This window comes from Monodelphis domestica, chromosome 4 (assembly GCF_027887165.1).
Source record: "Monodelphis domestica isolate mMonDom1 chromosome 4, mMonDom1.pri, whole genome shotgun sequence".
In the NCBI taxonomy this organism is placed as follows: Eukaryota; Metazoa; Chordata; class Mammalia; order Didelphimorphia; family Didelphidae; genus Monodelphis; species Monodelphis domestica.
In genome coordinates this window covers 434086583-434111369 of record NC_077230.1, presented here as the reverse complement: position 1 = coordinate 434111369, position 24787 = coordinate 434086583, and the positions used below count along the sequence as shown (strand labels likewise).

General features: G+C 41.2%; 1 protein-coding gene across 1 annotated transcript; it reads right to left on the bottom strand.

Moving 5' to 3' along the window:
* On the bottom strand, window positions 1–23020 carry LOC100616811 (zinc finger protein 260-like). Its single transcript, XM_007503015.3, has 4 exons — window positions 22152–23020; window positions 6434–6560; window positions 4764–4859; window positions 1–3908 (listed from the first exon to the last, which is right to left on the bottom strand). The coding sequence occupies exons 1-4, from the start codon at window positions 22182–22184 to the stop codon at window positions 1807–1809; spliced, it is 2358 nt and encodes a 785-aa protein (XP_007503077.2). The 5' UTR covers window positions 22185–23020; the 3' UTR covers window positions 1–1806.
* Window positions 23021–24787: the final 1767 nt, after the last annotated feature.

Sequence of the window (24787 nt, the reverse complement as noted above, 5' to 3'; positions counted from 1 at the left end):
TGATGATACAACTCTTCTCCATGAGATGATATTTTATTATGAGTCCTTTGGAATTCTTTGTGATCAATGTATTGTTAAGAATACTCAATTCACAATTGTTTTGCTCCAATTATTTCAATATGCAATGTTCTCATGGTATCACAAAATTCAGTCTGCATCATTTCTCAAATCTTTCCAGGTTTTCTGAGCTCCTCCTTGTCCTCATTCATTATAAAACAATAATATTCAATCACAATCACATTCCACCATTTACTCAGTCATTTCCCAAGTGATGATCTCCCTCTTACTTTTCAATTCTTTCATCACCACAAAAAGAGCAGCTTTAAGTGCTTCTTTAAATATATACATGTCCTCTTGTTTTTTATTTAATACCCATTTAACATAGTTCCAAACGACTCCCTAAAAAAGGGTTGAAATAGTTCACCAGTCCTCCAATATTTCATTAGTATCCCAGTTTTCCCACATCTCCTCCAACTTTTATCACTTTCCTTTTCTGCTAAAATACCCAAAATAACAGATATGGGGTGAACCATCCAACTTATTATAATTGACATTTCTCTTAATAATCATCATTACTCTCCTCCTGAGGAAAACATAAAACTTCAGTATATTCATGAGGTTTTTGTGTACTATGAATCTTCTGATATGAAATAAGAGATATGATCTCCGGCTAAAAGCCTTCCTACAGGATATCCATCTGGAACTGATCTGGGAAGAAGACATTTTCTCCTACTGAACAAGCTCTGAACTCTCCAATTCAATGCCTTTCTTCATTCATGACAGAAATAAGATTTCTATCCAAAGGGAATTCTCAATGAGAATAAGAGATGATTAGCATGAAGGCCTTTCCATGTTCATGATATTTCTAAAGGCTCTCCCTAGTGTGGATCCTCTTATGTCAAAAAAGCTAAGAGGGCCAACTCGAAGATCAGTCTCACTCATGAGGTCTCCCTCCAGTAAAGCTTTTCTGACATGAAGTAACTGTGGAGCTTTATGTGTAAGCCTATCCAAATTAATGGCATTAATAAACTTTCTCTACAAGATGGATGCTCTGATGTGCAGGAAGAGAGACCTTCTATGGAAAATTCTTTCTACATTCTATACATTCAAAATGTTAATAGGAAAAATTGTGGGGATCTTGAAAATGTCAAAGTACAACCCCTTTAATCACTATATGAGAGGCTGGGGAAACCATCACTTAAGATGCAATGTTTTATTGAGAGAGAGAGAAAATATGGAGCATTATTTCAAGCCATTGACCTAAGACAAATACACCCAAAATTCACAGAAAAATCCCTTATTTCTAGGAGAATGCTGAAGCAATCAAGCCTCCCTGGAGGGATATAATTTTTACAATGCTTGAAATTTAGAAATAAGGGATAGGAATATTAAGTTACAATAGATGCAATTCAAGCCAATTAACACTTTAAAGAAACAAAAAAGAAGCCGGAGATACAAAGAGGGGAGTTCTGGGGAACCAGATTATCTGGCAGGGGCTGAAGTTTTACAATAGGTATATAGTATCATTCCAGCCATCGAGCTTGACTACTTGGAGGAAGCCTTTGATTCAAGTGGAAGAATTTATAAGACAAAAGAGTCCTTAAGATTTGATCATGTGGTATGTGAGGGTCTAAGAAAAGCCCAAACATTTACAGGCTATAAAGTTTTTGTCCTACAAGGAGAAAGATGGAGGGTGAGTTAATCTTGTCTTCATGGGAGCTTGATGGGGGAGGTCAGGAAAGAGTAGAGACCAGGTTTACTAACTTAAGCATTAATAACTGTTATCTTGAGAATAGCACAAATTTTTCAATCCACACAAAAATGTTTCTCTCCAGTATGAATCCTCTGATTTTGATTAAGAGAGCCCTTCCATGTGAAAATCTTTCCACACTGTTTACATTCATAAGGTTTCTCTCCTGTGTGGATTCTCTGATGTCTAACAAGATTAGACCTATTTGTGAAAGCTTTTCCACACAGTTTACATTTATAACTTTTCTCTCCACTGTGGATTCTCTGGTGTATAGCAAGCTGGAACCTTTTTGTGAAAGTTTTTCCACACTGTTTACATTCATAAGGTTTCTCTCCAGTGTGGATTCTCTGATGTACAACAAGAGTGCTCCTCTGTCTGAAAGCCTTTCCACAGTGTTTACACTTGTAGGGTTTTTCTCCAGTGTGGATTCTCTGATGTACAACAAGAGAGGTCTTCTGTTTGAAAGCCTTCCAACAATGTTTACATTCATAGGGTTTCTCTTCTGTGTGGTTCCTCTGATGTTTAGTAAGAGAGCCACTATCTATAAAAGCCTTTCCACAATGTTTACATTCAAAAGGTTTCTCTCCAGTGTGGATTCTTTGATGTCTAACAAGCTGGGACCTCGTTGTGAAAGCTTTTCCACACTGTTTACATTCATACGGTTTCTCTCCAGTGTGGATTCTCTGATGTACAGTAAGAGAGCGACTATCTGTGAAAGCCTTTCCACACTGTTTACATCCATAAGGTTTCTCTCCAGAGTGGATTCTCTGATGATTAGTAAGAGAGGGCCTCTGTGTGAAAGCCTTTCCACAGTGTTTACATTCATAAGGTTTCTCTCCAGTGTGGATTCTCTGATGTATAGCAAAACTGCTCCTAAGTCTGAAAGCCTTTCCACAGTAATTACATTTATATGGTTTTTCTCCAGTGTGGATTCTCTGATGTGCAACAAGAGAGCGCCTCTCTGTTAAAGTCTTTCCACACTGTTTACATTCAAAAGATTTCTCTCCCGTGTGGATTCTCTGATGTCTAACAAGATGGTATCTTGTCGTGAAAGCTTTTCCACACTGTTTACATTCATAAGGTTTCTCTCCAGTGTGGATTCGCTGATGTCGAAAAAGATAGGAACTATTTGTGAAAACTTTTCCACACTGTTTACATTCATAAAGTTTCTCTCCAGTGTGGATTCTCTGATGTCTAACAAGAGAGCCCTTCTCTGTGAAAGCCTTTCCACACTCTTTACATTCATAAGGTTTGTCTCTAGTGTGGATTCTCTGATGTCTTAAAAGATGAGAACTACTGATGAAAGCTTTCCCACACTGTTTACATTCATAAGATTTCTCTCTAGTGTGGAGTCTCTGATGCATAGCAAGACTGCTCCTTTTTGTGAAAGCCTTTCCACACTCTGTACATCCATATGGTTTCTCTCCAGTATGGATTCTCTGATGTTTAGCAAGATTGCTCCCTTCTGTGAAAGTCCTTCCACACTGTGTACATACATAATGTTTCTCTCCAGCATGGACTCTCTGATGTGAAACAAGATTGTTCATCTCTCTGAAAGCCTTTCCACTATATTTACATTCATAGGGTTTTTCTCCAGTGTGGATCCTCTGATGAGAAGCAAGATGGCCCCTCTTTGTAAAAGTCTTTCCACATTGCTTACATTCATGAGGTTTCTCTCCACACTGGATTATTTGATGTACAGCAATCTCAGAGTTCTGACTAAAAGGTCTCCTAACTTTATTACTCACACAAAGCATCTTTACAGGTTTACTTTTTGGATGTTTAATGAGTTCTAAATGCCAGCCAAAGGCCATTCTCCCTAAGTTGCCTTTATACATGGGCATTTCAGGAGATTTATCAGAGGAATGAATAAGTCCTTCAGGAAAGCATTTGCTGGATTTACTATCCTGACAACACTCATTCTCCGAGGTCAATTTTGTATACCGATTTGGCACTGAATATTGGCTGAATTTCTCTGCAGTTTCATCAAATTCACAGTCACTCTTTAGATTTTTATTTACCTTCATATTAGAGTCACAGATTTCTCTCAAAATAAAGTCGCAAGGAACCTCAGTCATGAATCTTTGAGGGCCACATACTTCCACACAATGGCTCAACTTTTCAAACATCTCCTTCACTTCAAAATTACTTTTTCCCTCTGAAGAAAACAAAAAATGATATTAACACAGGAGGAAGGAGGACACACAGACATACAGAAATATATGTTCTTTCCTCTCATGGCAGAAAGTCAATAATTTTTATTCTATTTCCACAAGCAAAAAGGAGTTTTGAAAATTAGGGTCATATCTGCAAGATGGATAATTTTAGAAATACTTTCATATACAATAACAATGAAACCTCACAACGGACTTGTGACATAGGAAGGCAGAAGATCCTCATTATACTTTGCAACTCATATAAACTCATCTTTACTCATGAGTAAAGAATGGAGGAATAGCGTGATCAACTTCCTGGCAGCTAAACTGCAATTCAAACCCTGTGCCTGAGTAAGCATTATCCAATCTTTCTTCATTATCCTTTCTATCTTTCTTAAAAAGCTATGCTTTGCTTATTCTCAAATTTTGTGAATTTCAGTTAACCTTCCAGGTACTCTGTTCTAAACATTTTGGATGCACTATCACATTGTCATTCTTGGTAAATTTTACATACTAAGAGAGACACAAATTCACTCTTTAACTCTTATGAATTAATTTTCAAAGTGGAATATAAGTTTTCTTCTTTTCTATGTAGATGGAGATATTATCTCATTTAATGCAAACCTACTAAATGTATATATATATATATATATATATATATATATATATATATATATATATATATATATATATATATATATATATATATATACTGAGTCTACCATCCACATTTCAGAAAATGAACAGCATAATTTGGCATTAGTCTGCCAGCCCCCAAGTCTAGTAATCTCTTCACTACAACAGATAGAACTGTTAAGGGATAATAGCCTTTATATATCTGCTTTCACCTCACTCACCTGGACAGGAGCTCCTTGGACATTCTTGCTCTAACAGCCATGGTACTTCCCCTTGCTGAAAACAGGAGATAAAATTTTCTCTAGGAACTAGAAGCCCTGGCCATGAGAAAGAAGGAAAGAATTAGTGGAGAAAAATAAAAAATATGGTCTTTTTAACAGCATGCAAGAAAGGCCTACAGAATGCTTTCTGTTATAATCACTGTTGGGATATTTACTAGACAGCAGAGATCATGAAACCTATTTGCAATCAGAAAATTCCATCTTTATTTACCTCTTGTAAAAGAAGGATAGGCACATTCCACAACTTCCACTATCTAGAAATTAAAGGCAGCTGGTAGCAAAGGGGTAAAAGAAAAGAACTTGGGAGACTGAAAAACAAATTGAATTGATCCTCAGAGGGATGGCAAGTAGATGCTCTTGGGTAATTTATTTAACCTCTGTTTGTCTCAGTTGCCTCATCTATGAATTGAGGACAACAAGATTACCAAACTCATAGGAATTTTACTAAATGAATGAACTCCTTTACCCAGGAGAGGACACAGAGCAGACATTTTGAAATGTTTCTTCCTTTCCTTCCCATTCCTCTCATGTGGCCTGCAATTTGAGGAAAGAGTGAAGGAGGAATAAGGATAAACTCACTAGACTAAGCAGAATTAGGGGCTGTGAGCTACACTTTTACAATTCTGTTAAAATTTTATTTTCATATTATTTATTTTTGTAAGTGAGTAATCACAAAACCAAAATCTCAAAACAAATCCCCAAATAAATGAATAATTGTATGCTTTCAGTTGGATTCTACCTCCAACAGTTCTTTATCTGGAGCCTTTCTGTCATAAGTCCCTCAGAATTGTACTGGATCATTGAATTGCTGAGACTAGTGAAGCCTACCAGAGTTGACCTTTCCACAATATTACTGGTACTATGTACAATGTTATCCTAGTTCTGCTTGTTTCATTTTGCATCAGTTCATGTCAGTCTTTCTTCAATCATCCCATTAATCACTTCTTAAAGCATAATAGTATTCCATTACCATTATATACCACAATTTGTTCAGCCATTCTTCAACTGACACACATCACTTCAATTTCTAATTGTTTGTTACCACCAAAACACCAATAACAAATGTTTTCCTACATGTAAGTCCTTTCAATTTTTCTGATCTCTTTGGGGTAGAGACCTAGTAGTGGTATTGCGTGACCAAAAGGGTTGCATCAATTTATGGCACTTCTACAGTAATTCCAAATCACTATCCAGAATGGATGGATCAGCAATGTATTATGTGTCCCAATTTTGCCACATTCATTCCAACGTTTCTAATTTTACATTACTGTTATGTTAGCCAATCTGGAAGGGGTAAAGTGGTAGCTCAGAGGGCTTTTAACTTACTTCTCTAATCAAGAAGGATTTGGAACATGTTTCCACAAGGTTAAGAAGTGATCTGAAAACTGCTTATTCATAACCATTAATCATTTGTTAATTAGGGAATGACTTGGATTCTTATTAATTTAACTTTTTTTAAAAATAAAATCAGACAGGTGGAGAACCCAGGGCAAATATTAGTACTTTTCCTCTTAGTCATAAAAAAAGGCTCAAAATCCTATATATTTGGCTTGGAATGAAGACATTTCCTTAATGAGAATTTCAGGGTCAACAGAAGAAATGGTCCTTACCCACAGAGTGTAGATTCTGCACATTCTCCAGCATGACCTCCAGGTACAGCCCTTTCTGAGAATGGTCCAACAGCATCCATTCTTCCTGGGTGAAGTCCACAGTGACATCCTTGAGTGTTACTGATCCCTAAATCAGCAAAAGTCATGAGACACAGATCAGAACCTCCAGAATCCAACTAGTACAACCCTCATCAAATAACTGAAACTGAAACACACAAAGGATTTACTCAAGCTCCTAATGAGTATGAGTGGCAGAGCCAGCACTGGAGACCAGCCATTCAGAACCCAAAGGCATTTTGTGTCTAAAGTGAGAATGACATTAGAAGAGTAAGACCTGTAGAGGTGAGTTACTCTGAAATGCTTTCCCCTATGGAAACAGGAGGTTGGTAAGTCCTCTCTGAGTGAGGTGGGCTATTCTGTAGAATAGAAAGAAAGAAGGTGATCTGAAATTCCTCCTCATCCCAAGTGTCAGAATTGATCTGGTAACAATATTTCTTTCAAGAGTTTCTGAGAAAGCAGCATATACTGTGTATTCTAGGGGGAAAATATTACCAGTGAATATGAGAATGAGAAAACAAAGACAAAGGAATTCTCTACTTCATTTTCTAAAAGGCTGAAATACTATTATCTAGGTGAAACCATGAAGAGGATTCCATAGTTATATGGGATCAGACGCTGAATTCATCAACCTGAAGATGTCCAATAACATGTTATATTGAGAATTTGGGGAAGCACTGGTTAGGATGTGCCATAGCAAAACATGTTTCTGGAATATATTCAGTCATTTTATATTCAGGTACACAAAGAGAAAAGTTAAATATGAGGAGTAAAGGAACAGGTAAACATCTTTTTTTAATGTGCTTTTTTAAAAAACTTATTTATTGAGAATATTTTCCCATGGTTCCATGAGTCATAATTTTTCCCTCCCCAATCCTGGAGCTGATGAGCAAATCCTCTGAATTATACATATATTATTATTCCAAACTGATTTCCATGTCATTCATATTTGCAATAGAGTGATCTTTTAACTCCAAAACCGTAATCATATCCCTATCGAACCATATGATCAATTGTATTATATTTCTGCTCCATAGTTCCTTCTCTGGATGTGGATCACACTCTTTCATAGATGTTCTTCGGGATTGTCCTGGATCATTGTATTGATATTAGTAGAAACATCTATTACATAGGATTATCCCACACTGTATCAGTCTCTGTGTGCGATGTTCTCCTGGTTCTGCTCATTTCTCTCTCCATCAATTCCTGGAAGTCTTTATAGTTCACATGGAAATCATCCAGTTCATCATTCCTTTCAGCACATAGTATTCCATAACCATCAGATTGCACAATTTATTCAGGCATTCCCCCATTGAGGGACACCCACTCATTTTCCAATTTTTTGCCACCAGACATTGGTTAGCAATATTTTTATAGAAACATTTGCATTACCTCTTAGGGGTACAACCTCTAGCAGTTGTTAGATTTAAAATGGTTGAAGGCCTTAAACTGTAACAGTTAAAAGAGTGATGTTGTAAACTGTAGTGAGTTAAAATGGTGGATGATATAAATTGTGATAGATATAAGAGAGGGTGAGTAAATTTGACCGCAAAAAATATGTTCCACTACAGTGTCTTGGTTTTTAAATCAAATATATGGTGGTCACCAGGGAAATATTCCCAATTATTCAAATACCCAAGTCAACTGGGTTTATAGAGATTTTAATTAATACAAATGTGGAATTAAAGAAAAGAGAGAAAGAGAGAAAAAGGAAATAAGTATGAAGGGCCTTAAGCCAACATGGCCTAGACCTGAGTTTTAAGAGAGAGAGATCAGTCAGTCACTCTTTTAACACTCACCACAAGGTCTGTCTAAGCAAGGATTCTAGTGACACCAGGCCAGCTCCATCTCAGTTGACTTCACCAAAGAGAGTTCCAGCCAGAGTCCTCCTTAAAGAGCCTTCCAGCCAGAGACTGTTCCAAAGGGCCTCTCTCCAGAGCCTCCAGAGGGACAGAGTCCCCTCAGAGGAGCTCCAGCGAAACCTCCTTAGAGATTGTCCTCCAAGAGCTTCCCTTCTCCAGAGCCTCTCTCAAGAGATTCTTCCCAAGCGATCCTCATCAGAGATCCTTGTAAACCTTAAAATTTCTTAGACTTATAAATGTTGGAAATTTCACCCTTGGGAAATTTCATACTTGGAAAATTTCTTACTGATAGTGTATTGGAATGTGAAGCCCATTGGCATGGGAGGTTCCTTCTCCTCCTTTCTTAAGATTACTTTAGGACAGAAACCTTTTGCTGAACAATGGAAAGGGCTTTGACCTATGCTTAAGCACAGAACAGGAATTTCTTTGAGTCATGATTGATTTTAGAATTGATGCAATAGAGATACTTGGAATGACAGAATCAGGTCTTGGAAAATACAATTTCCACCCCACTCAGTCCTAACAGGATTTAGGAAGGGCTGCAGCATAGATCAAAATTTAATTATTTGAGAATATGACCTCCAACAGACATGTGCAAAGCCAGAGACCTCTGGGCGGTCCTGGGTTAAGCTAGATCCACTATTGGCACAGAGAAAATGATGGACAGTGATTGGTAGATGTGAGAACTGAGGGGAGGGAACTTGGCTGGTTTCCTTAAAGAGAGAGGGGTCTGAGGACTGAGGTGGTTGGAGAGTTTTGGCTCTGGGTGTTTGGAGAGGTGCTCTGAGAAGCTTGCTCTGAAGGAAGCTGAAGGTGGGGGCCTCTGAGACTGTTTCTCCATTTTGGTCACATGAGTAATAGGGACTGATCTCTTTTCTTTGCCCCAGCTATCTAAGGGCTTGGGCCTTTTGGCCCAGCCTAAACAGAAGGGGTATTTAAGCCCTATTCCCTTCTCTCCCCTTTCTCTCTCCCTCTCTCTCTCTATCTCTAATTCCTTTCTTCCTCCTGTCTGTAATTGAACTCTATAAAAGGTTGGTGGCTGACTTGAGTTTTCATTTAGGTATTACATAGCTGAATTCCTTGGTGACCTTAAATTAATATATATATATCAGTCTTTTAAAAGTAATTTCCTTCTCACATCCTCCAAAAGGATTTTTTCTTTCAAGAGATTCTGCTTTTTCTTATATAGGGGTTTTTCTCCTATGTTACCTCCCCTAAGTCCTTACATCTACCAATCACTGTAGACATTTTCCAAAGGACTGCCAATCTGAATTCCTGCTAAGTCGACAAATCTCCTCAGTAAGTCTGAACCAGAAAAAATGCTGCTGTGTCGACTAATCTCCTCAGTAAGTCTGGACCAGTGAAAACATAGCTGAGTCAACTAATCTCATTAAGAGAAAACTTGCCCAACCCTTTTAGGTACCTAGCATCTCATTGTATCGATTCTAAAAAACAGGCATGGCTCAAAGAACTCCTTGCCTTATTATAAGCATGGGTCCAAGTACTTTCATTGTTTAACAAGGAGTTTTCTCCCCTAAAGCAGTCTTAAGTATGGGTGGAGTAGAGGTCCTCCCATAGCAAGGAGTTTTCTCATCAAAATGGGGAATGTTCCCAGTCCAATGGGGAAATTTTTAACATTCACAAGTCTGAGAAATTTCAAGGTTTACACAGTGGTATGCTGGATCTAAGGACAGGCAGTATTTTAAAGCCCTCTGGGCATAGTTCCAAATTGCCTTCCAGAATGGCTGGACCAATTCACAACTCCTCCAGCAGTGCATTAGAGTCCCAATTTTACCACAACCCCTCCATCACTTATCCCTTTCCTTTGCTGCCATATTGGCCAGTCTGCTAAGTGTCAGGTAGTACCTCAGTGTAATTTTTTATTTGCATTTCTCTAATCAGGAGGGATTTAGAACACTTATTCATGTGCTTATTGATAGTCTGGGTTTCTTCTTGTGAAAACTGCCTGTTCATGTCCATTGCCCAATTATTGGTTGAGGAATGGCTTGGGTTTTTCGTTGTTGTTGTTGTTTTTGTTTTTTGGTAAATTTGACTTAGTTCTTTATATTTTGGGGACATTAAACCTTTGTCAGAGATTTGTTATGAAGATTTCCCCCCAACTTATTGTTTTCCTTCTAATTTGGGTTTTACTGGTTTAGTTTGTACAAAACCTTTTTAATTTGATGTAATCAAAATCATTCATTTTATATCTTGTCATGTTCTCTATCTCTTGCTTGGTCTTAAATTTCTTCCTTTCCCACAGATCTGAAAGGTATACATACCATTCTATCTTCACCTAATTTTTTCATAATTTTATTCTTTATATTGCAGTCATTTGCACATTTTGAAGTAATCTTGGTATAAAGTGTGAGATGTTGATCTAGACCTGATTTTCCCATGCCATTTTCAATTATCTCAGCAATTTTTGTCAAGATAGTGAGTTCTTGTGCCAAAAGCTGAGATCTTTGGTTTTATCTAACACTAGCTTCTGAGCTCATTTACCTCTAGTCTATTCCATTGATTCACCTTTCAGTCTCTTATTCAGTAATGTAGTTTTTGATAATGCTAAACTAAATTGCTAAAGCTACTGATAGCCTCATAATTTAATTTTTAGTTATTACAATTGGCCACCAGCCTTCTTAACTAATACAAAGCTTCTGTGTGCCACCCTGACTCAAATGTGTTTCTTGTACACAACATATAGTATAGGATTCTGGTTTTTAATCCACTCTGCTATGTGCTTCTGTTTAATGGGTGAGTTCATCCCATTCACATTCAGTGGTTATGATTACCGTGAATTGCCCTTCATCCTATGCTCTATTCCCTATCTCACTGTTGCTCCTAACCAGTATTTAGAGAGAGAGAGAGTGAGAGAGAGTGAAAGTGTTACTCCGTGATGGTCCAAACCAGGCAGGGCTTCAGAGGCCCCAACAAAGGGGGCCCAGAGGATTAATTAAATTAGGCTTCCAACCACAGGGGGCTCCTCCAATTCAAGGGGCCTCTCCAGAGGCTAGTGTCTCCAGAAAAGCCACGTAAAGGGAGTTAGTCTTTTTCACTCACACACCCAAGTGTCAGGCTAAAGTTCCCAGACTGAGGTCTCAAGCCCGAGATCGTCCAAGGCCAAGTTCAAAGTTCTCTCACAGGAAGTGACCACCAAATTTAAAGACAGTTCTTGGCATCACTTCCTGTGCCTGTGGTCTATGTTTACATGTACCAATGGCAGCCTGAACTTAGCTTCAGATGCCCGGGGGGCAGCCAGTTATTTCTGATATGTCAGTTGGCAGAACACCTGGGCCAGACCTCCCTCCTCCCCCACTTAATCCTTCATTGGGGGTGTATACATTCCTGATGGATAAAATCTAAAGAATAAATAGGGTACAGATTAAACCCATCTTCACAATCTCCCCTGATGATCATTTGGGAGACTAGTCTCCCCAACTGATCATTTCATATAATCATCTTGTATCTCCAAAAATCTTCTAACTACAGGTGCATACAAAATTGCACCTTCAAAAAAGAAACTACATTAGTTAGAGATAAGAGGGAAATAGAAGAGAGAAAGCAAAACCAATGTTTGGCTGAGCACATTGACAAAAACCAATAAGGGGGCAGTTCCCTTTGGCAGAAGTGTCTACATTCAAAATGAATCTTCTACCCCCTGCCTTTCAATCAATTGCAGCCCAAAGATCAAGATTCTTGGTGGCGTTTTTAGACCTAATATAAACAGTAGAGAGGTTTGTGTCTTTTCTGGGCTCCTCTGACACATTCTGTACTCATGGCAGTAATAGACTTCTTTTTTAATATCTCAACCAAGGTTGAAAGATTTGCTACATCTGTAAAACTTATGACAAATATCCATTAGATTCTAAGGTTTTGTTTTTTAATGTCACACAGCAACCCATGTGATATATGAGTGGATTTATGTGCCACTGTAATTAAATGGGGTAATTCTCTTGCTAATTGATCATATACCTCATAACTCAGCCATGCACCCCTGAGTGGTCTGTGTTTGTCACCATCCTCTGGGGCCTGGGGGTGGGGGGAGAGAAACTATAGTATCATCCTATAATACAAAGTTTAAATTCTTTTGAAAGTAATTTTAGGGTAAGGAACATGCTACCTCTCCAAATCCAGAAAGTGAACTGTTTTGAGATGGTGCCATGAAGATGCCTGCACAGACTACACACTGCACCAGAAGATCCAGAGTGAACTTTGAGAAGTGGTGATTTGAACTGTGTGGGGTTGAATGCATTTGTTTTGTATGTATACTCTTATGCCAAAGGGGACTGCCCCCAATTGGCTTTTTGTCAATGTGACTAGCAATCATTGGTTTTGCTTTCTTTCTTTTCTATTCCTCCCTAACTACTGTAATTTCTTCTTAGAAAATTGAATACTATATACACCTGTAGATTGAAGTGTTTTAGGACTACAAGATGATTATGTGGAATGATCAATGGGGAGACTAGTCTCCCAATAATCACCAGGGAGGATTGTGAATCTTAAAAACTACTCAGACTGTACTTTAGAAGATTTGATTTAGCTATTTCCTTATTGTAACAATGGAGATACCTGGTGTAGGAGAATTAGGAATGTCTTCGAAACTTTACATTACTCCACCTATACTTAAATATACTTTAGGGGAAGATAAAGTTGTAAACTCCTGATTGAACAATGATGGTACTTAACTCATAACTTATAGTGAAGCTAGAACCTTAAGCTAAGTCTATTTTTAGATCTAATACAAAAAGGTTTGTTAAGTACCTGTAAAGGCTAAATTAATCACAAAAAGGTCAAGTAACTCACAAAGGGCAAGCATAACAAAGAAGAGTGAAGTACTCAGAAGATATAATCTAACCAGGGAAGGTAAGAACTACAGTGGTGTGAACTAAGAATGGGCAGTCCTGAAAAAAGCGTCTACTGTGATTTGGTAGGCGTAAAAATTTAGGGGAGGTAACATGAGAGAAAATTTCTTTAAAAGGATGGGTAAAAAGTCAGTTCAGGCAATTCAGTTCGGAGTGGAATTGGGTTCTGAACTCAGTTCAGGAGAATGAGTTGAGTGGAGGACTGGAACCCAGCTTGGAGAAGGTCTTGTGGTGAGTGATAAAACTGACTCCCTTACCCTCAGGCTCAGGGAGGCCACTTTGGCCAAAGCCTTTAACTACTGCCTGGCTCAGACTGAGCCAGAGCAGTTTAAATTCACTCTGTCTCTCTCACTCTCTCTCCATCTCTCTCTTCCTTAATTCCTTCTGTCTATATTAATTAAAATCTCTATAATTCCCAACTGACTTGGGTATTTTATTATTTGGGAATCATCCCTGGCAACCATTAAAGTCTAGATTTAAGTCAAAACACTAAAATTATCCTCACAGGAATTAATCAAAGAAAAAGAGCTTCACCAGATTAAAGACAAGAATAATAGCCAGGCAGACAGTGCACCCAAAGAAAAAGAAAGAAAGGCAAGGAAATCTAAGATCAATGCTAAGGGAAATGAGGGTGACAAGGATACTAAGTCTGATAGTGAACCAGAAAAAAATTTGTCCACTGAAGGAGGTCACCAAGCTATCAAGTACAACTGGTATAATACAATCTAAAGTCCATAGGCAGTTTACAACTTGGAACTCAAGGAACTTGAATCCCTGAAAAGACGTTTTCCAAATTTCGAAGAACAAACTTTTAAGATGCAGAAAGAACTGAAACGTGCTTTTAGGATCTTTGACCCAGACTTTGAAGATGTAGAGATTCTCCTGTCTGAACTATTTATCCCATATGAGCAATGGCAATTCCTTGAGAAGACAAGGACAGATCACAACCTAACTAGTTGGCCCACTGAGGAGCAAAGGGAAGATCTAGATTTTGCAAACCCCACTAGCATGTCCTACTAAAGGAAATGTAGGGAAGACTTGCTCCAAGCTATAAAGCAGTGTTGCTTGAAGCCTAATGCATGGGCCAGATTTGATAAACTCATGCAGAATAAAGGGGAACATCCAGTCACATTCATTGATCATCTCTCAGAAATGGCAGAATCAACATTGGGTCTAGAAGCTTATAGTGAGGAATCTTCTAGTCACGTGAGATGACAGTTTTTGAGGGGCTGCACACTTCATTTAAAGAACTTTTTTAAACACTATTTTCCTAAATATGACACTGTCAGTCTCATAGAACTACATGAAACAACTACTTACCTCCATGATAATCATTCAGAACAGCATAAACAAATGCAAGATTTAAAAGATAAATTAGAAATAACAGAAAAATCTAAAAGAAAAGGAGAGACGAAATCAAGAAACTAAACACTGTTAGGACTTACACAAAACCAGTTACCAGTTACACAAAACCAAAAACAGTGCAGAGAAACTAGGCAATGATTTTTCTGCCACAGGAGAGGACACTTGATAAAAGATTGTTTCTGAAGAAGAAACATGAAATTAAGAAGAAGGACACACAAGCTAGATATAAAAAGCAAAATTCCACTTGCTGTTCTCATTGTAAGCTCAAATCCACAAAGCAAGCATCTGATTTAGAAGAGATGCAACAGGCCATTAAATCTGGAGCCAAACCTAAATATTCAGACATAGTTAGGAAAGAATTATGAAGCCAGGCCTTTAATGTATATAGTTTGGAACATGGAGATAGAACAGATAGTGAAAAAGAGGCTGCTGTTAAAAATGGTAGAGAAAAGATAAGAAATGGTGAAAAATTTGTGCAAGAAAGTGAATCTGTGAGTGATAGCATATGCAATAAATCAAGAGAAAGGCAGAGACTACTAAAAGAGATAGATGGAGAAATAAAAGAAATCATGTCTCAAATAGCAACTGAGATAAGAGACTTAGAGAAGGGCTGTATAGTAACCACACAGGAAAAAAGTGCAAATGAAGTCAAATCATTCTTGGAGAATTTTTTTTCACTGCAGAGAGGGCTCTGGGATTGAATTGTGTAAAAGAAAAAGACAGTCACAAAAATCTCAAGGAAGAGTTAGTGAGCTGTAGGTACATAGAAACAAAATATCAATTCCCTACGGGTTACTGTTACTAAAGATGAAAATGCTTTGAAACCATTCACATATTTGCATGACATCTCAACAAACTCAGTTAATTCGTCCAATAGTTATATGGCACAGATAACTTTAGAAAAACCATCTCATTTGAATACAGAAGCTGAAATTTTCCATCCATCAATGACTGATTTAGAGGATACAAAATTGACTGAAAATGTAGCTGACATTACATTTGAAAACAATAATCTTACTCAAAGTAATGGAGGAGACATGACAGTTGAATTTGAAAAGGGGAATAGAAAGGAAGTGTTAGTAACTGAAAGAAAGCCAAGTATTCAAATGGCAGGCTTGAAGCCAACATTCTAAGTGGCAGAGGGGAATCTGACCAAATAAACTTATGTGAGATAACCAATAGCTATGATTTAAATTCAAATTCCAATGTAGTAGAGAATATAGTACCATCAACCTCATATGGAGACTTCATAGGAAATGAATTTAAATCAAAAAGAATTAGCTGTTCCTAACACACAGCTGGCAGAAGGTAGCAAAGGAATGAACAGTGACTCAGTGGTGAAATGGTGAAATACACACCTTAACTACACAGCCAGAAACATATGTATGTACTACTGTGGGAAAAAATAAAGGCACACATCCTACAGATGATGCAGGGGAACATGCAGATGTACTGAACTCATTCCCAGAACAACATAACAAAGAGGGACAGATTCCTATCTCTACAGTCAAAAGAGGGTGAAGATGAACGTAAACCTTAGACTGATGATAGAGTAGGATCTATAAATATTAGTAACAATATAGAATATGTGCAAGAAGAAAATAACCCCATACCATCAAGTTTACCAAATTAAAATGAAAATTTAAAGCTTGGCAATAAAAAACAACCAGAAACTGACTTGAGAAAAAGCTGGTGACATAGGCTTAGATCAATACACAAAGCTAGAGTTAGCAACATCTGACACAATTTTATATGGCACTGAACAAAATCCAAAGAATAACATAATGATTGGATTCAGTGAGTCAGATCCAGATACAGAACCAGAACGAATACCAGAGGGTGTAATAATAATGGATCAAGATGATTTAGAACAAATGCCTTACCAATTTTATAAGCTTTATGAAGAGGTAGAGAAAGAAGGGGATGTGTGGGACACAAGTGAGAAAATTGAATACCTGAAACCAGTACACTCAAAATCTAACCAAGATAATGATGATGAGAAATTCTTTGGGCGTAGAACAAGTTGCATAAAATTAGAAGAACTTTATGCAAGATTAGGGGTTGATAATAAAAATGACTTTATAGAATAGTTGAATTACATGGCTTGTACAGATACAAATTTTGAATGGGAAGGTGGAAATCAAGGAACATATTAAAGAACTGGAGGAGGAGAGATAGATAAACAATTTCACTTCTATTCTTTAACTTCAAAAACATGACAAATACTATTCATGCAGTAGGAGTGAAACCAAGATTTGTTGAAGTTCCATGGGGTGACATACTGTAAACCTTAAAATTTCTTAGACTTATAAATGTTGGAAATTTCGCCATTGGGAAATTTCATACTTGGAAAATTTCCTATTGATAGTGGGTCTTGGCTATTGGAATGTGAACCCCATTGACAAGGGAGGTTCCTCCTCCTCCCTTCTTAAGATTACTTAAGGACAGAAACCTTTTGCTGAACAATGGAAAGGGCTTTGACCTATTCTTAAGCACAGAACAGGAATTTCTTTGAGTCATGATTGATTTTAGAATTGATACAATAGAGATACTTGGAATGACAGAAACAGGTCTTGGAAAATACAATTTCCACCCCACTCAGTCCTAACAGGATTTAGGAAGGGCTGCAGCATAGATCAAAATTTAATTATTCCAATCTCTACCCTACTCAAGGTAACAGGATTTAGGAAGGGCTGTAGCAAAAGATCAAGATTTAATTATTTGAGAATATGACCTTCAACAGACATGTGCAAAGCCACAGACCTCTGGGCGGTCCTGGGTTAAGCTAGAGCCACCATTGGCACAGGGAAAATGATGGACAGTGATTGGTAGATGTGAGAACTGAGGGGAGGGAACTTGGATGGTTTCCTTAAAGAGAGAGGGGTCTGAGGATTGAGGGGGTGGTGGGAGAGTTTTGGCTCTGAGTGGTTGGAGAGGTGCTCTGAGAAGCTTGCTCTGAAGGAAGCTGGAGGTGGAGGCCCCGGAGACTGTTTCTCCATTTTGGTCACGTGAGTAATAGGGACTGATCTCCTTTCTTTGCCCCAGCTATCTAAGGGCTTGGGCCTTTTGGCCCAGCCTAAACAGAGGGGGTATTTAAGCCCTATTCCCTTCTCTCCCCTTTCTCTCTCTCTCTCTCTCTCTCTCTCTCTCTCTCTCTCTCTCTCTCTCTCTCTCTCTCTAATTCCTTTCTTCCTCCTGTTTATAATTAAACTCTATAAAAGGTTGATGGCTGACTTGAGTTTTCATTTAGGAATTACATAGCTGAATTCCTTGACGACCTTAAATTAATATATATCAGTTTTTTAAAGTGATTTCCTTGTCACAAGACCTTATGAGAATGAAGATTAGGTTTAGGTAGAAGAAAGAAAATACTCCAGCAAAAGAACAACTAAGTAATTCAAAAAGAACACTCCTAAGCTTGTAGCAGAAACTCCAACTTCATAACTATGACAGACACAAACACCTAGAATGCTATGGAAGCATCAATTCATATTGGATGAATTTGTTATTAAAGACTTTAACATCAAATTATAGTTGAGAACTGAAACAGGTGATCAAAATCTCTCAACCTTCAACCTAAACAGTCTCTACCGGGGAAGGAAGAGAGGGAGGGGATACCATGAAGATATTACCTCATAGTTTCAGATACCTCACAAGAAACAACAATGTGATCATGTCATCAATGAAGTTACATACAAAGGACATCTGGTAATAAAAAAAAAAAAAGCTCTAGAAATGAGAAGCAACACAAATAGCCCTAGAAGAAATCAATAACAGTCCCTATCAATGAAAGCCTATGTATGGGAAACAAAGGAAATCACTGCAAAACCAATGAAAGAGAGAATGAAAAAAATGCATTTTAAAGTTAGCAGCCAAAGAAAAATCTCTACATATTCTATACAAATTATCCACCTACATTAGTAACAGAAACAATGTTATCTCAAATGCAAAGGTAACTCCATGACCAGTCGAAATACATTACATCCAAATCCTATCTCCAAGACAGAACTAAAGTAAAACGTACATAATCCTTGTGGAAAACTCAAACAGCAAAAAAAATAATAATAAGCAAACTTCAAATTCACATTCTTAATAAAATTCTAAAAACGTATGTACAATACTATAATGCCTAGATATACCCATGAAGATGAACATGAGCAAAGCTTAGTTCCATGCATGAAGATAAACATATGTAAAGCTTACATCCACGCATGAAGATGAACACATGTAATGTTTACTTCCACACATGAAGAACTGATGAATTCTGACAAGCATTCATGAAGAATTCATAGCATACTTCCACGCACAATGAAAATTTCAATCTTACATACATGCACATGTAAAAACCTTACACACATGCAAGTTCCTGATTGTTCCAGTTTGTTCCTGAATTGAAGAACACAGGAGAACAATCAAGAGTTGCAGATAACCAGAGTGGCATGCTGACCAGATGATGAAGATAGAGTTTATACAATCCACACCAAAGGACATGGAAGGACTATGAAATTTTGGGCTTGTGAGGATATGTAAGAATGCGTCATACATGTTAACACATAGATGCATACACATGCTACATAGAAATAGAATTTGGAAGATATCTCATGGAATGGGCTGTACAACATACAGCATAGCTACAAAACACAAACGTCATACTGATGAATTTCTGTGGAAAATTCAAAGAGACAAACATATTTCTTATCTGCATGAGTTTACACAGAAATCTAGAACAATGTACATGGATGTACATATGTAAATCTGTATAGAAACTACTTATGTACACATGTAGATACTAATGTACTAACAAGCTAACTATATTAGGATAATGTATTTATATTCTAATGACTAACTATTGGGACAACTTGGAGCATTGGTTTAAAGTCTAAGGGAAGTAGAGACAGACATAGATCTACTGAAGTATAGAAGTTAGGTTGCATTATGATTTTATTTTAGCAATTGGTAGTACTAGAAAATTTTACTTAGTTGAATTATAGACATTAGGAGATAAGACCATTGCATATTCAAAATGTTACTGAAATCGTTGGAATGGCTTGAGAATTGTTACATGATTTGTCGTTATGTCAAAACTATGTTCATGTAAGTCCCTATTACCTAAACCATTTTCCTATACTCAAACTTAACATAGAACTGGGCAGACAGAAGAGCTAAGCTAAGTATAGGATTTGTTATTTTGGAGGGTAAAGGAATATTTAAATAATACAAGGTTCAGAATTAGTTAGAAATATATAAAAGGTAAGAATCATTAAAAATTGAGGTTGCAATTTTTTTAAGACAAAAAAGGGAGGGATGTGGAGGAGAGAATTTACAATGCATGCAAGACAGAAAGCTGAGCACAAAAGCTGTCAGTCAAAATGAAGATTCCACTTTGGAATGTTACTGGGAAAGCAATTGGAGCCAAGTCAAGGGCTGAACTGGGCTGGACTGGGCTTTGGGCTTCTGGCTGATGTGGAGAAAGAAGCTTTGGTATCTCTGGGACTTGAGTCAAATCAAGTTGGAGATGACCTGATTTTGATTGGAAGAAAGAAGGCCTAAAGTCCTTCTATCTCTCTCTGACTGACTATGGTTCACAAGAGTGACTGGATTACTATTTCTCCCAAAATCCTCCTAACCCTCATTTGTAGACAATAGGGAAAACCCTATCCCTCTTAACTTATCCTCCATCCTTTCCTGTCTTCCCCAATAAACTCTTACTTGAGTTAAAGAAAAGAGTAGATTATTTTCTCTAAAGCATCATAGTTCACCCCGAGTGACTTGAAGGAGAAAGAAAGAGGGGGAGGGGGAAACTGAAAGGCTTCTGAAGAGGGAGGAAAATGGGAGGAGGGTAGACAAAGTTGATCCATTAGTCATTTAGTATATATCAATACACACCCTCAGAAATATATCTATTACAGCAGCCACCTATAAGGCTGGTCACCCTGAAAGCTTCCCTCTCCCCTTATTCCCTTCCATGAATCCAGTGACACTGGGATCTTTCTTGTTCCTCACACAATAGCCTCCAACTCCTGACTTTGCATTTTCCCAGGTTCTTCATTCAGCCTCTTCCCTGAGCCTTTACTGACTATCCCCACTAGTTTCTGCCTCCTGAGCACACTGGATTCCTTCAGGTCTGGATTCAAGTCTCACCTTCTGCAAGAAAACTTGATTGATGCAGATTCATTCTTGGACTTCCTACAACTGATCTTATGCACGTGGAAAGGAAAAGTGTTTTATTGCCTTTATATTACCCATCACGAACCAGGTGGTCACATGCAATCCTTTAGATAAGTGACTGCAGTTTTTACAAGTAACTCCCAGATATTTCAGTAATTGTGTACAAGATGTCAAGCTAAACAGCGGAATAGTGGCCACAGGATTGGAAGGGATGGAATTTGATGCATTATTATAGGAGAAAATCCAGAAGAAAACCAATGATTTATCACTTGTTTCTACGGTTACAGGATTGGCAGTTTGGGGTCTCCAAGATGACTCTGTTACAAAAGTGAATAACACGGAACTAGATTGTGAGTGATAATGTAGGGAGAACCCTGTGGAATCGCCTGTCAATCCAGGAGAAGGGAGGGAAGGTGGGATGGAGAGAACAAGGATCCTGGAACTGCGGGGGAAAATATGTAAAAAATTAGAGCAATGACAGATATGGAAGACGTCTGCGGGAAGAATAACAGCTTTATTTTCATTAAATTCTCTCTTAAGCTTGTGCAGAACTAAGAACTCGGATCAAAGGCTCCAACCCTGACCAAAGCCCTCTGTTCACCCGCCTGCTGCCCTCCTCTGCACCCTCCAGCCTGGCAAGGACTTTGCTGAGGAACCGTCAGACACCCACAAACACCTGCCCCGGCTCTGGGGACCCTTGGGGGGGGGAATTGGGGGGGCACCTGCAGCTGTCACTGACCACAGAGAAATTTTGGATTCTGAGCTCAGAAAAATGGCTCAGAGACGTCTCTGACCCTCGCAATGTTCTCCACGGAAGGAACAAACACAGAGGAACTGCAGAAACCCCCCAGGCCGGGCACAGCCGGGTCTCACCCAGCTCAGGGGGCTGCCCTGTCCCTGACTGGCCTTCAGGAACCAGAAGAGCCCTTTGAAGGCACCTTCCTGCCAGGCCCCGCCTCGCCTCCCCCCCCTCCCTCCCCACCTGCTCTCCTCCCGGGGGCAGCTCTCCCTGGCCAGCACAGCCCCCTCCCCTGGAGCCCCTGTGCCCAGCTCGGTGCCAGCCCTGACAGGCTCTTCCTCCTGGGGCTGGGGAAGCCCAAGGCTGTCTGTCACCCCCCCATTCCCAGAACCTATCACAGAACCCATCCTGTGGCCAGGGGGGAGGGGCTGTGAGCAGGGACTGTGGGGAGAAGCTCAGGAGGAGGCAAGAACTTGGTGCTGGATGTGCTGGGCAGCGCCCGCCCGCCTCGCCCCCACTTCTCACTGTCTAAAGAGGTCTAAAGGCCTGGCGGGGGCTGAGCTACGGCCTGACCCGAGAAGCAGCCCCCCTACCCCGCGTGCCCTCTGGCCCGGAGGAGGAGCCTGGCTGGAGCCCTTCTAGCCCTTTCCTTCCCCTGCACTGACCTGGGAGGGGGCCCTCGGGGTGCCGGGGGCCATTCCCGCTGGCCACCCTGGGGTGCTTCCGGGGTGGCAGCCCTGAGGGGGGAGACGTGCTCTGTGTGCGTCTGGGGGGAGGGGGAGAGGTGGAGGGCTCAGAGGGGCTCCCAGGGGATCCCCGGTCTCAGAGGGGACCTGGGAGCCTCAGACTGGGAAGGGCACGGGATGGCCCGGAAGACGCCCCGCCCCCTCTGACGTCATGGTTGGCTTCCTTCTATTCAGAAACTGCACTGGTTGGATTCGGGGAGACTGAAGGGGGGCTTCCGGTGGAATGGCGGAGGGGAATCAGGTGGGGGCGGGGAGAGCGGGCTGGCATTTCCTTCCCCGGCATGTGGGTACGGGCAGCCCCGCTGCCCTCTGACAGACTCCGGAGGGTTGCTTCTCCCCGGGTGTGTTCTGACCTGACTCTGGTGAAGAGGCCGGAGCAGCCCCGCCCCTAGCTGCCTCCTGGCTTCCCTTGGGGAGGGGAGACAAAGCGCAGCCAAAGCTCAGGAGACAAACCGAGCCTCCGGCCTGACCAGGCACTTCCGGGTTTGTCCCTTTTTCTGGGGAACTTTAAGTTGACGGACAGCCCCTCCCCCCACCACAAGCCCTTACAAGTGGCTCCTACTCCCCCTCTCTCAGCGAACATGCGCACACGCGTCCCCCCTCCCAGCTCAGTAAGCAGGAACGGGTCCACCCGGGTCTTCCCGGTCCCCAAAAGTTAGGGAGGAGAAAGTCTCAGCTGCCAGAGCGGGAAGCCCGGAGCGCCGCCACTCACTGACTCCCTCCCCTCCCCCTCTAACCCAGCAAGGGTCCAAGAAGCACATAGGTGAGACTTCCAGTAGCCAAGCCTGCCCACGGCGGGGTTCCCAGCATGCTTTGGGGCTTCCACAGCAGCGAGGAACCTACACTAAGAAGTCAGGAAACGGCATTCTGGGAAATGGAGTTCTCCTGCCTTGGTCCCTGGGCTAAGCCTCCTGATGGGGGAGGGGTCATATAGGAAATGTTCCCCAGCTGGGAGGCTGCAGCCTTCTCCCCTCCAGCCCTGGCGTGCTGCTCCTTCTTTCCACTGGAGGCTGCCTCAGACTAGAGCCGGGCACACAGCAGGTGCCTAATAAGTGTCTACTGATTGACTGATCATTGAATGGATCCATTCTTCCCCAGGACCTGAGGGGGGTGCCAGGATCCCCCTTCTGACAGAAAAGGAAACTGAGGCACAGGGCAGCTGCTGACCCTCCAGGCCCAGGCCCCTCCCACAGCTTCCCCTCCTCCGGGGATCTCTCTGAACTTCCTGCTGCTCCTTCTGCTTTAGGGGTCCTCAGAGGCTCCCCCAAAGAGGGGCCAACCCTCTCCATAAAGGAGAAATCTGGTGACTCCGGGGCTGCCCTCCTGGGCTTGGAACCCCCAAGATCTGGGCTCAAACCTGGCCTCAGACACGGCCCAGCTGGGGGAGCCTGGCCAAGGCCCTTCCCAGCCTTTGCCTCAGTTTCCCCCATGGTGATATCCGGACAATAAGAGCCTGAGCTGGGGCTGTGGGGAAGCTGGTCCAGAGAGGGTCTGGGGGGGGGGGAGGGGAACAGAGCTGCTTCCTCGGGGTCTCCTGGGCCTCTGGGCCAGCTGAGGAGGGTCTCCTTCAGCACCGCCCCAGCCCAGAGGTCCAAAGACCCTCCAGAGGCCTGGGGGAGGCCCAGGAACCCCTCCTGCCCTGGAGGAGGCCACAGAAGTCAGCAGCAGCCTCTGAGCACAGGATCAGCCATTACAGGCAGAGAACTGTCTGGTGGTGTCTGGGTGTCTGTCTGCAGGGCTGCTGGGCTCAGGCTGTTCAGGACTGTCTGACTCCCCCTCCTTTGGGGCTTTCTGGGCAGAGGCTGGGTGGCTTCACCATGTCCTTCTGCAGCCAATTTGACAGAGGAGGAAACTGAGGCAAGAAGACCATAGTGACTTGTCCAGGGTCTCTCAGCCTGACTCCAGGCCCTGAGCTCTGGCAGGCTCCAGCTTCCTGGACTGGGGGGGGGGGAGGCACTACATGTATGGATGCCCCCCCCATCCTCAGGAACTACAGCAGAGCAGGAGGGGGTCTGGGGCCTTGTCTGCTCCATGGGAGAGGAAAGGGGGGTGTCTGGGAAGAAGAGGAAGCCGGAATAATGGGTCCATGAAGATATACAGACACAGGGAGGTGCAGGAGGGAAGCAGACTGGACCAAGGCGTCTCTGAGCAATGTCTGCCTCCATTGGATGGCCAGGAAAGGAGGCCGAAGTCTGCAGAGGCCCCCCTTGGCTCTGAGGCCCCGTCATGGACCATGACAGGTTTTTAGAGGCCAAGAGAAGAGGTTGGGGGGATGGGGGACTCCAGGGCTCTCTCTTGAGGTAAGGAATAGGAGCGTCTGTATCAGGACCACTCAGAACCCTGTTGTTCCGGATTCTTTCTGGGTCAGTCTTGACTTCTTCCGTCACCCCGAGCCCTCCAAGGACCCCCACCCCGATCTTGGGATACTGTGGCCAGAGTGAGGGGCCTTCGGCTCGCTGGGGGTTTGGGCCTGTGACTGTGTGGAGCCCCAAACACTGAACACTGTCCCCCTCCTGATTAGACTTGGTTTTCTGACTTAAATCGTTCTGTGTTTT

Bases quoted from the DNA above. Each gene is read 5' to 3' on its own strand.
- LOC100616811 (XM_007503015.3), bottom strand. From the start codon at position 22,184: ATGGCCCCCGGCACCCCGAGGGCCCCCTCCCAG. The intron at 6,561-22,151 runs GTCAGTGCAGGG...TTGCTGATTTAG, and splicing joins CCCCGAGGGCCCCCTCCCAG to GGATCAGTAACACTCAAGGA. The intron at 3,909-4,763 runs GTGAGTGAGGTG...TGTTTTCTTCAG, and splicing joins TCCAAGGAGCTCCTGTCCAG to AGGGAAAAAGTAATTTTGAA.